Genomic DNA, 17,544 nt, shown 5'->3' on the forward strand with positions numbered 1-17,544 from the left:
AAATCATATCTAAATTGCTGCTTTCTTAATCATCCTAAACTTTAGCCAGATCTGAAATATTACAAGAGGCTGCCCGATTAATCTGTTTTGCACCCTTGCTAAAATGTTATCAGAAATAGTTTGAGACAGAAGTCTCAAGAAAGAACATGTGATGTCAAATTATAACTCATATTAGCTTATTACTTTTCAACTCAATATATTTAGTATTTCCCATAGATATAAAATATTTCTCATATTATTTTTTGAAATCTTTATTTGGGATTGATTTGTAGGAAACATGTCACCTCTGTCTTTTAGGCTCTTCTAACATATAGGAGTGACCCAACCATGAGAAAAACATTGAATCATCTGTATTTCTATATCATGCCTGTGTTTAACGTCGATGGATACCATTTTAGCTGGACCAATGTAAGTCACTTTGCCTATCCACCTGAAAAAAAACATGGAAAATTGTCCTAAAGCAGGAAGGATGCTTGGTGGGCAGCCAGCCTAGTACTTCCAGAGCTATAAAAGATTTCCACTCCCTTCCCTAGCACAGCATCAACCTTCTGATTTTGTTTATATATGTTTGTCTTTTGCATAAGATTTCATGTTTAAAGAAAGATGTCTCCTTCCAAATAAATTATGAAAAGTCACTTGTCTAGTCCAGCTTATTCAATTTTGCCTGTGAAGAAATGAGGCCAAGAGAAACTAAGAGAGAAGTCTGTGGCAGGAATTGGAGCATGAACCTGGGCGTCCAATGCTCATCTTGTCCTCTTCTCACTCCACGGACTTGTTTATTCCTGGAGGGAATCCCCCACCCCTCACTGCTGTGATTCATTCACTGAAGAACTACTAAAATGCATGGGCATAAGCTCTTAAGTGTTTATTCTGCACCTCTTTTCTTTTAATTACATCTAGGATCGATTTTGGAGAAAAACAAGGTCAAGGAACTCAAGGTTTCGCTGCCGTGGAGTGGATGCCAATCGAAACTGGAGGGTGAAATGGTGTGGTATGTTGGGGACTAACTGGGATCTGGATTCGGAGGTATCCATCGCGTTCACTCTCAAAAATGATGAACCCATTAGGGCTCTGATGTAACATTGATGTCTTTGTGTATGTGAAAACCTCCTATGTTATGTACTGTAGCTGTAATTCACAAAAGAAAATGAAAGCATTTTCATAAAGGATTCAAATCTGGCAACCTCATGCTGAAAATTGAAAATTTAAACACAGACATAAAAGCAGAAAACTAAGGGATATTTGTCATTCAGAAACTAAAACAGGAAATGTGGTTTGTGGTATAAATCCAGTCATCATAATTTATCCTTTCACTGAGAGTAAGGCTGATCCTGTTTTCATCTGTCTATGGTGATCACAGCTGCCAAATCCTTGTCTAGACTCTACCAACCTGCCAATCATGTACTGACTGGGCACTCATTTGGCAAATATATTTTCACTACATTCCATGTTTCATGACAGTAACCTTTTAAATAAGGAAAGGATATCATTTTAAGAAAGGAAACTCTTGTGGCAAAATAAAGAAGCAGGTAGACAGCAAAAGAGAGAAACAGAAAATTAGCCACAGCTAGTATAGAAGAGGCAAAACTTGACCTCATCCCATCTTGGGTTTTCAGCTGGGGCTCTTAAACAGAAAGACAGATTAACAAGGAAAAACAGTTTATTAATGGACTCTGCACAGGATACATAGGAGAAAGCTCATGAAAAGTAACTCCAAGTGGCAACTTAGAACACCAAATTATACAGAGTCTTCAACGAAGAGCAATAAACTTGTAGAGAAACAATAGGACAAAGGAAAACAGTTTTAAGTTTCCAAGGGCTGCCAACCTTGGGAAATAATTATATGAGAAGAAACTCAAGCGGGAAGGTTTGTTTGCAGATTCCTCTGGTGTTGTCTCTGGGCTAAAGGCCTCTCTCCAGTAGAAGAATTTATATCCTGTCTTTAGGCAGAAAGGGGGAAGGTGAACAGAACTTCTGCATTTGCTGCTGCTCAATTGCCTTGGACTCAAATTAATTTTTATGTCAAAGAGGCAATATTTGGGGGCAAGCGACATATTCTGGTTTACTTTGCTAGGTATCCTAGTTGGCAACAGCAGGGAGGGAAACAAGTGTAAGCCACATGCAGCTGTAAAGAGCTACCCTTTCTCAGAGTCCTTCCCTAGCGCCCTCAAAATACAGACCAGAGTGTTGTGCAATAGTATGTCTCACGAGAGTCTCTTAGCAATGAAGCTCATCACAGTCTTTCCTTCTGTGAGGCTTTGGTTCGGTACCAGATGCCACTCCTTCCATCTCCACCAGCATCAGGCAGGATAACTGGGTGTGCTTGAGACTCCTTCCACAGAACACTCTTTAATCCATTAGAACTGGCAAATCAGAATATGATAAAGCAGAAAGAATATGGTTTAGAATATCTCAGATAGATGGCTTCCCTGGTGGCTCAGACAGTAAAGAATTTGCCTGCAATGCAGGAGACCCAAGTTTGATCCCTGGGTCAGGAAGATCCCCTGGAGAAGGAAATGGCTACCTACTCCAGTATTCTTGCCTGGGAAATCCCATGGACAGAGGAGCCTGGCAGGGGTTGCAGTCCATGGGGTTGCAAAGAGTCGATAGACCGAGCGACTAAATACCTTCACTTCACTTTCACAATTTCATTCTACTCTTGTTAGCAGATTGATTTGGGTGATTTTCTCCAACCTACCAAATTAGTAATAATAATAATACCCACCTCATTGTGTTCTTAAGGGAATTAAAGGACTTAACATATGTTTAAAGATGATTCGGTCCTAGCTCCAAACGGGTCGACATCTCAGTGACCCAACCATTCTTCCCCACCTTCCAGAACACTCAGTTCACCTCAGCCTCAGGTCAGTTGTTTGTAAAACTACCTCTTTCCTTCAGGGGATTGTTGTGGTGATGAGCCGTGAGATAAGCTTTAAAGTATTTGCACTTATGAGAGAAAGAAAAGCATTACATAAATACTATACAGTGGAGACTTCTCTGGTAATCCAGTGGTTAAGACTTTGCCTTCCAATACGTGTTCAATCCCTAGTCAGGGAGCTAAGACCCCATATGCCTCACAGCCAAAAAACAAAAACATAAAACAGAAACAATATTATAACAAATTCAATAAAGACACCAAAAAAATCTTTTTAAAAAATACTATAAAGTGATACTATTGATGCCTATTTAGATTTTTTTTCTTCAACCTGGACTGAGAAAGCAAACTTGTTCGTATTAACTCCCTGAGATCACTAACTTTTAAAAATTCCCTTTTTTCCATCTCTCAGATGGGAACTTTTTGCAAGCTCATAATTATGTGTGCTGTTTCAGTAGCTGCCAGGTGCCCGCATCCATAGGTATGTCATGGCCAAGATGCCCACAATCACCTGAGTGAGCACCCAGGATAGTAACTGAGTCAAGTCACACTAGCAGGCCAGCCAGCTCTGCAGGGTAAAGCCAGACTCTTGTTTATATCCAGTTACAAAGAAGCGGCTCGCTCCCCTGTGCTTCCTCCTTTCTCCAGACTGTTTCCTTCAGCCATGCACCTTCTCTGATTTCTTAGTTCCAAACTACAGTCCCAGCTGGAATTCCTTTGATCCTCTCCATGATTCTTCCCATGAGTTGGCACTCACGATGTGCAGGGGATTTTGTCAAATGTCAGTGGCAAAATGACCCTGGTGGACCATTGTAGGTGATGCAGGAATGCAGGTGTGGCTGGACCTTTCTCCCCACCAAGGTCTCTCAAGTGGATTCAGCTGGTCTGACCTGCAGGCAGCTGTGGCTTCCTCCCTCACAGCATCTAATCCATCTGCTTCACTGAGGGAACCACTCATAGATCAAGGGCATCTTGGTACCTGAAATCAAATCCTAAGTGAACCTTCAAATTAATATCTATAATATAGAAAAGCCCAAGACCAGTGAAAACACTATAGAGTCAACACTGAACTGACAAAAACCAGTATTTCTTTCTCTGAAATTAGTGAGTTTCAGACTTAAAAAGAGGAGAACATGAAACTATGGTTTTATCATGAAAAAAAATCTGTAGACATGCAAATAACAGTCTGAATACAATGTGGAAAATACAGCTTAGACCATATACATGGAAATAGGTATACCTGTCCAATACTTGGGCTTCCCTGGTGGCTCAAATGGTAAAGAATCTCCCTGCAATACAGGAGAGCCAGGTTCAATCCCTGGATCAGGAAGATCCCCTGGAGAAAGGAACGGCTACCCATTCCAGTATTCTTGCCTGGAGAATTTCATGCACAGAGGAGTCCATGTGTGGCAAAGAGTCAGACATGACTGAGTGACTAGTACTTTCACTTCCAATACTTTAGAGCACCCCCCAGGGGCTTTCAGGCTATAAAATAAATATCACTCTTCTGGAAGTCCAGCAGAGGGACTTAACAAGGCAGAGTAGTGTAGGAACCAAGAATAAATTTCATTCATTCATTTGCCAAAGTTAACTGAGCACATACACTCTCTTAGACATTTTGTTGTTGTTTTTTCCTTCCTCTATGCACTCTTTTTTAGAGAATACTGTGAGTACATAATTTTCCAAATTGCAATAAATCCAGGAGAAAACCAAAGAGTTTGGATGAATCCCATACTAAGCTTTAATCTATGAATAATTCAAGTGTTGCCTAAATTTAAATTACTATTAGGACAACCTACAGATGGGAGAACATGTTTGCAAATCATATATCTGATTAGGAACTCAGAATATTAAAAGAACTCTTACAAGTCAACAATAAAAAGATGACCAAATTTAAAACACACAAATGATTTGGGAACAGACATTTTTCCAAAGAAGATATACAAATTGGAATAAGCACATAAAAAAATGCTCATCATTAGCCATAAGGAAAATTCACACCTAGGTACCACTTCACACCCACTAAAATGGCTAAACAACCCTCAAAATGGGAAAAAACATTTTAAAATGAAGCAACTGAAAAAGGATTAATCTCCAAAATATACAACCAGCTCTTGTAACTCAATATCAAACAAACAAACAAACAAAAAAAAACCCCAATCAAAAAATGAGCAAAAGACCTACACAGATACTTCTCCAGAAAAGACATACAGGTGGCCAACAAACACATGAAAATATGCTCAACATCACTAATTAGTAGAGAAATGCAAATTAAAACTACAGTGAGGTATCACCTCACACCAATCACAAGGGCCATCATCAAAAAATCTACAAATAATAAATGCTGGAAAGGGTGTGGAGAAAAGGGAACCTTCATGTACTGTTGGTGGGAATGTAAATTGATACAGCCACTATGGAGAAGAGTGGAGAAGGGAATGGCAACCCACTCCAGTATTCTTGCCCCGAGAATCCCATGGGCAGAGGAGCTTGGCGACCCCAGTCCATGGGGTCACAAAGAGTCGGACACAACTGAAGCGACTTATCACCCATGGAGAACAGTACAGAGGTTCCTTAAAAAACTAAATACAGAACTACCACATGACCCAGAAATCCCATTTCTGGGCATTTACCCTGAAAAAATCATTGTTCAAAAAGACACATGTACCCCATCAACAGGTGAATGGATAAAGAAGATTTTTCATATATATATATATGCATGTGTGTGTATATATATGTGGAAAATTCTGAAAGAGATGGGAATACCAGACCACCTGACCTGCCTCTTGAGAAACCTATATGCAGGTCAGGAAGCAACAGTTAAAACTGGACACGGAACAACAAACTGGTTCCAAATAGGAAAAGGAGTACATGAAGGCTGTATATTGTCACCCTGCTTGTTTAACTTATATGCAGAGTACATCATGAGAAACGCTGGGCTGGAAGAAGTACAAGCTGGAATCAAGATTGCCGGGAGAAATATCAATAACCTCAGATATGCAGATGACACCACCCTTATGGCAGAAAGTAAAGAGGAACTAAAAAGCCTCTTGATGAAAGTGAAAGAGGAGAGTGAAAAAGTTGGCTTAAAGCTCAACATTCAGAAAACGAAGATCATGGCATCCGGTCCCATCACTTCATGGCAAATAGATGGGGAAACAGTGGAAACAGTGACAGACTTTATTTTGGGGGGCTCCAAAATCACTGCAGATGGTGAGCGCAGTCATGAAATTAAAAGACGCTTACTCCTTGAAAGGAAAGTTATGACCAACCTAGACAGCATATTCAAAAACAGAGACATTACTTTGCCAACAAAGGTCCGTCTAGTCAAGGCTATGGTTTTTCCAGTAGTCATGTATGGATGTGAGAGTTCGACGGTGGAGAAAGCTGAGCACCGAAGAATTGATGCTTTTGAACTGTGGTGTTGGAGAAGACTCTTGAGAGTCCCTTGGACTGCAAGGAGATCCAACCAGTCCATCCTAAAGGAGATCAGTCCTGAGTGTTCATTGGAAGGACTGATGCTGAGGCTGAAATTCCAATATTTTGGCCACCTCACACGAAGAGTTGACTCACTGGAAAAGACCCTGATGCTGGGAGGGATTGGGGGCAGGAGGAGAAGGGGAGGCCAGAGGATGAGATGGCTGGATGGTACCACCAACTCAATGGACATGAGTTCGGGTAAACTCTGGGAGTTGGTGATGGACAGGGAGGCCTAGCGTGCTGCAATTCATGGGGTCACAAGGAGTTGGACACGGCTGAGCAACTGAACTGAAATATATATATGATAGAATATTACTCAGCCATAAAAAGGAATGAAATTGAGTGATTTGCAGTGATGTGGATGGACCTAGAGTCTGTCATACAAAGTCAGAAAGAGAAAAATAAATATTGTATATTAATGCATATGTATAGAATCTAGAAAAATGGTACAGATGAAACTATTTTCAAGGCAGACATGGAGAACGGTCATGTGAATACAAGGTGGGAAGGGGAGGGTGGAACAAACTGGAAGAGTAGGTGTGACATATACACACTACTATGTGTAAAATAGGTAACTAGTGGGAAGCTGCTCTATAGCACAGGGAGCTCAGCTTGGTGCTCTGTGATGACCTAGAGGGGTGGGATGGGAGTATGGATGGGAGGCTCAAGAAGGAAGGAATATATGTATACATATAGCTGCCTTGCAGTATATATATGTATTCATATATTCACGTTGTTGTATACCAGAAACTAGTACAACATTGTTAAGCAAATATACTTTTTTTTTTTAAGATGGCTATAATACAAAAAAAAAAGTATAGCAAGTATTAGTGAGGGTATGGAAAAACTGGAACTCAGTACTTGATGGTGGGAATGTAAATGATGTGGCCACTTTGGAAAAAATGTTTTAATAGTTTCTCAAAAGTTAAATACAGAGTAGCCATATGGCCTAGCAATTCTGCTCCTAGGTATATACCCATGAGAAACGAAAACACACATCCATAAAATAACTCATACATGAATGCTACACGAAATAAACTAGTTACGAAATAACAAATATTGTATGATTCCATTTATGTATATAAATGTCCAGAATAGACAAACCCATAGACAGAGAGTAGATAAGTGGTTGCCAAGGGTGAGGGAGATGGGGTAGTGACCGTGATGGGTAAGGGTTTTGGGGGGGAGATGATGAAAATGTTTTTTAATTAGATAGTGGCAATGATAATGAATATACTAAAATTCATTTAACTGTATACTTCAAAAGAGTGGGTTTTATGGGATGTAATCATAGCTCAATAAAACTGTTACAGTTAAACTGTTAAAGAATTTTAATTATCATTTAGGATGAAATTAGGCATTTACTAAAACATAACTACTCTTTGTAGCAGACTCCATTACCTAATATTGTAAATTACATGTCATATGGAGAAAAACCACATTTTGTAGGAGCCCAATCACATATGCACCTCTCCACATATGCCCTTCTCCTCCCAACACTCCCTCACTCTATCAAAATAAGAGGGGTATGTTTTGACAGGGCAAATATTTTGACAGATCACCTGAGATGAAAAGGGAAACTGCCACTTAGTGGTTGTTCCCGGCCAATGCCTGTGAAAGTACAAGAGAAGGTCACTGGGTGGTTTTTTGGGAATTTCTGCAGCTGAAGGGCTTTAGTTTTTAGAGAGCTGTTCTAGCTGAGAACCCGGGTTGCACTGCTACCAAGACAGGAAACTTCAAAGGACTGGGGAAAGGAGAGGGAAAGAAAGGCAATGTTGCTACGATATCTAGAAAGGGGGTTGGAATCCCAAGATATCTAATGAGGATTTTAATTAAATTTTGCAGTTAAGTATGTAAATTGTCTTCAGTATGTATTCCATAACCACCACCATTGTTCAGATTCAGCACCATCTACTTCACTTACTAAGGCTTTGCAGAACTGGGTCTGCTGTTTGGGGCTATGAGCAAGTGCTGAGTCTGCCCTCCAGGTAAGCTCAGGGAGAGACTATTCCACATCGAATGTTCCAGAGGCATGGAACACACAATAGGAGTGCAAGTGAATTTATATCATCAGAGATGTACAGACAAGAGTTGGATAATTCTGAGTGGAGACTGATGGATTAAATGTCAACTAGGTGATCAAACTAGATCCTTGAGATTCCAGCCACCTCTGTTAATGGTGATTCTAATACGTTCTGTGTGCTATGTGCTAAGTCGCTTCATTCATACCCGACTCTTTGTGACCTTAGGGACTATAGCCTGCCAGGCTCCTGTGTCCATGGGATTCTCCAGGCAAGGATACTGCATTGGCAGTCAGGTTTTTTACCACTAGCACTACCTGCTGCTGCTGCTGCGTCACTTCAGTCGTGTCCAACTCTGTGCGACCCCATAGACAGCAGCCCACTAGGGTCCTCTGTCCCTGGGATTCTCCAGGCAAGAATACTGGAGTGGGTTGCCATTTCCTTCTCCAATGCATGAAAGTGAAAAGTGAAAGGGAAGTCACTCAGTTGTGCCCGACTCTTAGCGACCCCATGAACTGCAGCCTACCAGGCTCCTCTGTCCATGGGATTTTCCAGGCAACAGTACTGGAGTGGGGTGCCGTTGCCTTCTCTGAGCACTACCTAGGTAAATCCAATTGATTTTTTAAAACTGGAGGATAATCACTTAACAATGTTGTGTTGGTTTCTGCCATACAATAATGCTAATCAGTCATACACACAAACACACATATATATCCCCTCCCTCTGGGGATATTAGACCATTCATTCACTAGATCATTCAGAATGACCTAAATCAAATCCCTTGCAATTATACAGTAGAAGTGACAAATAGATTCAAGGGATTAGATCTGATCGAGTGCCTGAAGAACTATAGCCAGAGGTTCGTGATATTGTATAGGAGACAGTGATCAAAACCACACACCCCCAAAAATGCAAAAAGGCAAAATGGTTGTCTGAGGAGGCCTTACAAATAGCTGAGAAAAGGAGAGAAGCTAAAGGCAAAGGAGAAAAGGAAAGATACACACATTTGAATGCAGAGTTCCAAAGAACAGCAAGAAGAGATAAGAAAGCCTTCCTCAGTGATCAGTGCAAAGAAATAGAGGAAAACAATAGAATGGGAAAGACTAGAGATCTCATCAAGAAAATTAGAGATACCCAGGGAACATTTCATGCAAAGATGGGCACAATAAAGGACAGAAATGGTATGAACCTAACAGAAACAGAAGATATTAAGAAGAGGTGGCAAGAATACACAGAAGAACTATACAAAAAAAGATCTTCATGACCCGATAACCATATGGTGTGATCATTCACCTAGAGCCAGACATCCTGGAATGCAAAGTCAAGGGGACCTTAGGAAGCACCACTATGAACAAAGCTAGTAGAGGTGATGGAATTCCAGTTGAGCTATTTCAGATCCTAAAAGATGATGCTGTAAAAGTGCTGCACTCAATATGCCAGCAAATTTGGAAAACTCAGCAGTGGCCACAGGATTGGAAGTGGTCAGTTTTCATTCCAATCCCATAGAATAGTAGTGCCAAAGAATGTTAAACTACCACACAACTGCACTCATCTCACACGCTAGCAAAGTAACACTCAAAATTCCCCAAGCCAGGCTTCAACAGTGCATGAACCATGAACTTCCAGATGTTCAGTCTGGATTTAGAAAAGGCAGAGGAACCAAAGATCAAATTGCAAACATCTGTTGGATCATCGAAACAGCAAGAGAGTTCCAGAAAAACATCTACTTCTGCTTTATTGATTATGCCAAAGCCTTTGACTGTGTAGATCACAACAAACTGTGGAAATTCTTCAAGAGATGGAAATACCAGACCACCTTACCTGCCTCCTGAGAAATCTATATGGAGGTCAAGAAGCAACAGTTAGAACTGGACATGGAACAACAGACTGGTTGATACACAGATGACACCACTCTTATGGCAGAAAGTGAAGAGGAACTAAAAATTTAGCCTCTTGATGAAAGTAAAAGAGGAGAGTGAAAAATATGGCTTAAAACTCAGCATTCAAAACACTAAGATCATGGCATCCGGTCCCATCACTTCATGGCAAATAGATAGGGAAACAATAGAAACAGTGAGAGACTTTATTTTCTTGGGCTCCAAAATCACTGTAGATGGTGACTGCAGCCATGAAATTAAAGGACACTTGCTCCTTGGAAAAAAAGCTATGACCAACCTAGATATCATACTAAAAATCAGAGACAGCAGTGTGCCAACAAAGGTCCATCTAGTCAAGGCTATGGTTTTTCCAGTAGTCCTGTATGGATGTGAGAGTTGGACTATAAAGAAAGCTGAACACTGAAGAATTGATGCTTTTGAACTGTGGTGTTGGAGAAGACTCTTGAGAGTCCCTTGGACTGCAAGGAGATCCAACCAGTCCATCCTAAAGGAGATCAGTCCTGAATACTCATTGGAAGGACTAATGCTGAAGCTGAAGCTCCAATACTTTGGCCACCTCATGCAAAGAACTGACTCATTGGAAAAGACCCTGATGCTGGGAGGGATTGGAGGCAGGAGAAGGGGATGACAGAGGATGAGATGGTTGGATGGCATCACCAACTCAATGGACATGAGTTTGAGCAAGTTCTAGGAGTTGGTGATGGACAGGGAAGCCTGGCGTGCTCCAGTCCATGGGGCTGCAAAGAGTCGGACACAACTGAGCGACTGAACTGAAATGAAACTCCTTCTGGAGCCTCCCTCCCACCCACCACCATCCCACCCCTCTATTTTGTCACAGAGCATTGGGCTGGGCTTCCTGGCTTATACAGCAGCTTCCCACTAACTATCTATTTTACACATGGTGGTGTATATATGTCAGTGCTGCTCTCTCAGTTCCTGCCAGCCCCTCCTTCCCCTGTTGTGTCCACAAGTCTGTTCTCTATGTCTGCATCTCTATTCCTGCCCTGAAAACAGGCTCATCAGTACCGTTTTTCTAGATTCCATATGTACATTAATATATATTTGTTTTTCACTTTCTGACTTACTTCCCTCTGTATAACAGACTCTAATTTCATCTACCTCCCTACAACTGATTCACATTCATTTCTTTGTATGGCTGAGTAATATTACATACACACACACACACACACATATACCTAGCAATTCCATTACTGGGCATATACCCTGAGAAAACCATAATTTTAAAGGATATATGTATTTCAATGTTCACTGCAGCTGTTTACAATGGCCAGGACATGGAAGCATGGACATCTAGCATGGAACCTAGATGTCCATTGACAGATGAGTGGATAAAGAGGCTGTAGTATGTATATAAATCTAATTTTAAATCAAAACAAATGTATTGAGCACCTTATTTCTTTCCAGGATAGAAGATCACAAAGCTAAACTGCAAATCCTCCTATTTCTAACACTTTAGGAAAATGCAAAAAAACACTTCATTTTCTTCTGTCATAATTCAAACACATTTCCCAATAATGCACCACTAAAAAGAGCTATTTTATTTTACCTTTTGGCAAATTACTTGTAAATCCAGTTTTTCCTAATCCAGATACTGATTATATGTAAAACTGACTTCATCTCCCTATTTTATATTTCATGTTCTTTGTGCAAGGCACATCCAAAAATTAGTTTTTTGTAACAACAAATTAAATAACATTTGATATTGATTGCATGAGTGTACTGTACACAAAATGATATATTGTTTTATTTCTCTGATCATTCTTCTGAATAAATATGTAGGAATTAGAAGGTGGATGAAAATATCTTAGTTTATTTTTTAACATATTTTCCAACATCATGCTCAGATATCTTTGTTGAAGCTTTTGAAAATGACATCACAAAGTTTAGAAACCTTTTATGAACAGCTCATCTTCGAAAATCAGTGAAGAAAGTAGCATGAAGTGAGGCACGATGGACGTTTCAGAATTACTCCCTTGGTTCCTGGGACACTGACCTCCTGATTTTTCATTTGGCACTGATTTTTTAGTCCAGTAATTTTATTGTACCTGTTTCAGCAGGTAAGCCTCCCATGCTGCTAAATCTTTAGGAGACTTCTAGTCTTGTGCTGGGCATGTGTGCTAAGCCACTTCAGTCATTATTCTACTCTTTGCTACCCTAGGGACTGTAGCCCACCAGGCTACATGGGGTTCTCCAGAAAGAATACTGGAGTGGGTTGCCATGCCCTCCTCCAGGGGATCTTCCCAACCCAGAGATCAAACTCAACGTCTCCAGCATTGGCAAGCAGTTCTTTACCACTAGCACCACCTGGGAAGCCCATGCTGGGCATAAGAGTGAGGATTTTAAGGTTTTTATCAACTTATTCTTGTTCCCTTATGCTGGCTGCTCTTCAGCATTACTGGATTTCTGAGTTCACTAGAAACAAACTATATCTCTCTGATCATTTTCCTCCAGCTGTTAGCATTTGCATTTGACAAGTCACGTAATTTTTTATTTTCATAAATTTCATGCATATCTAATCACTTTGAATTTTTGGGTCCTCATTACTGTTTTTAACATGACATAAGCATTACTACATTATTAGCTTCCTTCTGGGTCACTAATGTTGTTATTTCCCTTGTTTTCAGATTCCTGTTTCCTTTCTGTCTATATGCTTATTTTTAATGAAAACTCCTTTTGAAGTAACTTTTCTGTTACTAAAGCAATCTCTTTTGAATGCTATTCTTACATGAAGAAATAGGAAAACAATGATATTCTTTTTATAATTGAAGAGCTGTGATGTGCTGAATAATGACATGAAGCACATGGGCAGTTACCTTGCCTTCACACCATCTTCTTGAACAGCGTTCCCCAAATTACACAAAACAGCAGCATTCCCCAGCCATAAAAAATCCTAGAGAACTGCAAAACCCTAGTGGTCCAGAAGTTATTAAGTGTCTCCCACAAAAAACTATCTTAGTCTCTCCAGGCTGCCATAGCCTAATACAGTTGACCCTTGAACAACATGGGGGTTAGGGGTGCCAACCCTTCACACAGCTGGATGTCCGGGTACAACATATAGTCTGCCCTCTTTATCTGCGGCTCCTCCACATCAAAGGTTCTGCATCAGAGGATTCAACCAGCCAGGGATCATGGAGTGCTATGGACTTACTATTGAAAAAAATCTGTATATAAAGTGAACCCATGCAATTCAAAACCCGTGTTGCTCAAGGGTCAACTGTACCAGAGATGAAGTGGCTTACAAAAACCAAATATTTATTTCTCACAGTTCTAAAGGCTGGCAAGTGCAGGATCATGTTCCTAGCAGATCCATAGTTTACGAGGGCTTCCTGGTCCATAAGTAACAGCTTCTCTCTGGGTCCTCACTTGGTGGAAGGTTCTAGAGAGTTCTCTGGGTTCTCTTTGATAAGGTCACTATCCATCCATGAGTGCCCTGCCCTCATAACCTTATTCTGTCCCAAAGGCCTCACCTCCTAACACTATCACATTGGGCATTAGGATTTCAACATATGAACTTTGGAGGGGGGAACCACAAATATTTAAACCAGAGCAATAACTGATACTAATGATGGTAGTATTTTTTATTCCTAGTTTTTTTTAAGGAACCTCAATACTGTTCTCCATTGTGGCTGTATCAATTTACATTCCCACCAACAGTGCAAGATGGTTCCCTTTTCTCCACAACCTCTCCAGCGCGTACTGTTTGTTCATTTTTTGATGATGGCCAGTAGTATTTCTAGGTTGTAAAAAAAAAAAAAGACTTTATTTCACAACCTAAGAAAAAATACCAATTATATTTTATATAGTTGTCATCTCAGAAGTTATCAGATGAGTGACCAAATTCATTCATTCATTTATGTAACCACTATTTGCTGAGCTAATTACTGAGAGAACGGCAATAAACAAAGTCAAGTGTCGTACATGCTATGAAGAAACAAATGCCAGGAAAGTAATAGAGAGTGACAGAGTGAGGGTGGGTTAACTTTTAGGTGACATGGGGAAGATGATCTCATCTGATGAGAGTTGAGAGTGAAGGAGGGCTGGGGAAAAAGCAGGTAGAGAGAAAAACAGTGTAAAATCTTTGAGTCAGGAGCATCTTTTAAGGGAGAGCAATGAGGGCTGCGTGCCTGGAACTGAGAGAGGAAGAGAAAGGAGAGACAGGTAGAAGATAACATCAGAGAAGCAGACAGAGGGGAGATGATGTAGGTCCAGTATCTTAGGAAGGACTTGGGATGATGTTCTGAATGGGATGGGGAAAAAAAAAATTACTGGAAAGTTTTGAATTGAGAAGTGACATGACCTAATGAACTTTGAAGATAATTATTCTGGTTTCTCTATATCAAATGGATTGTTAAGAGCAGGTATTGATTGCTGAATGCAGATGTGGGTGCATGCTCAGTTGTCTCTGACTCTTTGTGACCCCATGAACTGACCCCATGAGCCCACCAGGCTCCTCTGTCCATGGAATTTTCCAGGCAAGAATACTGGAGTGGGTTACTATTTCCTAGTCCGGGAGTTCCTCCCAACCCAGGGATCGAACCTGCGTCTCTTGCCTCTCCTGCATTGGCAGGTGGATTCTTAACCACTGAATCACCTGGGAAGCCCTGTTGAAGACAGATATTTGGATTCAAATTATATTGTCTTGGCCAAAAAGTTCGTTCCGGTTTTTCCGTATGATGTCACAGAAAAACCCAAACAGACTTTTTGGCCAACCCAATACTTTTCCATTTAAAAACACTGCTTTTTTTTTTTTTTAACTTTACATAATTGTATTAGTTTTTAAAATATAACTTTAAAAAAGTCTGACCTAAGAATATTATTCCCATTGACAACCATGGCATATACGACAATGAATTCTAAATGTTAACATATCTTTATTATATAAAGAACTAAGTGTTTGTTTAAGGAACCAAAGATAAGCAACTGTGTGAGAAAAAATATTTGCAGTAAATAAAGCAGAGAAAGTTTTACTATCATTTTTACATAAACACTTCAGAATCAAACATTACATAGTAAAAAGTGATTTTAAGCGTCCACGTAAAACGTAAAGAAAAAGACTCTAGAGGCTGAGATTTTAAAAACAGTCATAATTCATGAAGATAAAGCCATATGATAAAATGGGCAACCTCCCAGTAATCAAAGAACAATATTAAAGTAAAATAAGATACCATGCCATCCATTAAATTATTCCGCAAATTGTTTGATGTGATAACCTAAACTGGAAACAATGGTAAACCTGGGAAAGCATGTACCTCTGGGGGCTTTGCTGCTGCTGCTGCTGCTGCTGTCGCTTCAGTCGTGTCCGACTCTGTGCGACCCCATAGACGGCAGCCCACCAGGCTCCCCCGTCCCTGGGATTCTCCAGGCAAGAACACTGGAGTGGGTTTTAGAAAGCAGTTTGATCGCACATCCAGAATGCCATTCATTCTTCTATTCACTCAGAAAAGAAAAGGTTACCACATGCATTCTTTTTGCCACACTAGGTTAGGCACCCAGCAAGTAGAGATGAATCCTTCAGTTTCCCTGCCCTCATGGTGTTTAGAAATCTTTGAGATTGAAGCAGGTGAACAGAAGAATGACAAAGGAGAAAGAGTGAAGGGTGGGGAGGGGGGGAGGGACAGAAGAAGAAAGGAGCAAAATGTTAGAGATATACATAGTATGGGCAGGGGTCCCCAACCTCAAGGATCTAATGCCTGATAATCCAAGGTGGGGCTGATGTAATAATAGAAATAAAGTGCACAGGAGATGTTATGTGCTTGAATCATCACAAAACCACCCCCTGTACCCGGGTCCATGGAAAAAGTATCTTCCACAAAAGCAGTCCCTGGTGTCAAAGAGGTTGGGGACCACTGGTCTAGAGAGACATACACACATACAGATGATCCTCAACTTATGATGGTTCCACTTACAATTTTTCACCCTTACGATGGTGTGAAAGCAATACACATTTAATGAAGGATATACTTCAAATTTTAAATGTTGATGTTTTCATGAGCCAGTGATGCGTGGTATGATGTTCTCCTATGATGTTGTGCAGTGACAGTGGGTAGGTCAGCCACACAGCTGATACACTTGCAACTATTGTATGCCCAGAAAACCAGTTTTCACTTTCAGTACATTATTCAATAAATTACATGAGATCTTCAAAACTTATTATAAAATAGGCTTTGTGTTAGATGATTTTACCCAACTGTAGGCTAATGTAAGTGTTCTGAGCATATTCCAAGTGGGCTAGGCTAAGTAAGCTACAATGCCCTGTAGTTCAGGTATATTAAATGCATTGCAACTTAGAATATTTTCAATTTATGATGGGTTTAATGCCATCTGCATGTAACCTCACTGAAGTCTGGGAAGATCTGTATAGTAAGGCTATAAAGGAAAAAGGAACCAGTGCTATTTGATGAAGTCAGAAAAGTCTTCACAGAAGAGATAATAGCACATTTAAAAATTAAAAATATATTTGTCATCAGGTAGACTGAACTGTGGGGCAAAGGTAAACACAGCAAAGACTGAGAGTTATAAGGGAATTCAGGGAGGGGAAACAGGTATGTTCTGGAGAAGAATAAGTAGGCAATTAATGACATGTGAAAATAGATTTAATATCTTGGCACTATTAAAATAAAAATTATGATTTACGATATGAAAAATTATCATCAGTTCTTAGGCTGTGGTTTTCATTTCTACCTTTCACAATATTTGAAGTTATTTTACAAGGTCATAAGTATAGTGAATTTGTAAGATTCTTGAGAAAAAATAAATGAGATTTTTCAACTACATATTAATTTAAATTTTAAAATAGTTTTTCATCAAAATAGAGTATAGAAAGTAATAAATTGCTCTGTTTGAAGTTTTTGTTAGATTTTAATAGCAATTCAGTTTCAAAAACAATCATGGCCAATACTCTCTCTCTCAATTCATTAAATCATTTATAAACATTTAATAATTCAAATTCCTTAATGTGAGTAAAGGAAAAAAAGTAGCTGTTTTCATGTGAGTCTTAAACTCATGAGAATATAAATTACAGAATTTTGTGCAGGAACATGAATAAAGTCTATGTATGAAATTTTTTTAAAAAAGAATATGCAGCACGGTAAAGAATCTGCTTGCAATGTAGGAGACCTAGGTTCAATCCCTGGATTAGGAAGATCCCCTGGAGGAGGGCATGGCAACCCACTCCAGTATTCTTTCTGGAGAATCCCCATGGACAGAGGAGCTTGGCGGGCTACAGCCCATGGGATCACAGAGAGTCGGACAC

At 40.0% G+C, this 17,544-nt stretch overlaps 1 protein-coding gene and 1 long non-coding RNA gene across 4 annotated transcripts in view; one reads left to right on the top strand and one right to left on the bottom strand.

The window, feature by feature from the left end:
- Window positions 1–17,544, top strand: part of CPA6 (carboxypeptidase A6) — a 295,184-nt gene that overhangs the window by 245,966 nt on the left and 31,674 nt on the right. The window contains exons 7-8 of the mRNA XM_070382835.1: window positions 298–408; window positions 901–991. Of these exons, the coding sequence (XP_070238936.1) occupies window positions 298–408; window positions 901–991 (202 nt within the window). The remainder of the gene's footprint in view (window positions 1–297; window positions 409–900; window positions 992–17,544) is intronic.
- Window positions 1–17,544, bottom strand: part of LOC138990755 (uncharacterized) — a 147,826-nt gene that overhangs the window by 76,340 nt on the left and 53,942 nt on the right. The window lies entirely within an intron of this gene.

Source organism: Bos mutus, chromosome 14 (assembly GCF_027580195.1).
Source record: "Bos mutus isolate GX-2022 chromosome 14, NWIPB_WYAK_1.1, whole genome shotgun sequence".
NCBI lineage: Eukaryota > Metazoa > Chordata > Mammalia > Artiodactyla > Bovidae > Bos > Bos mutus.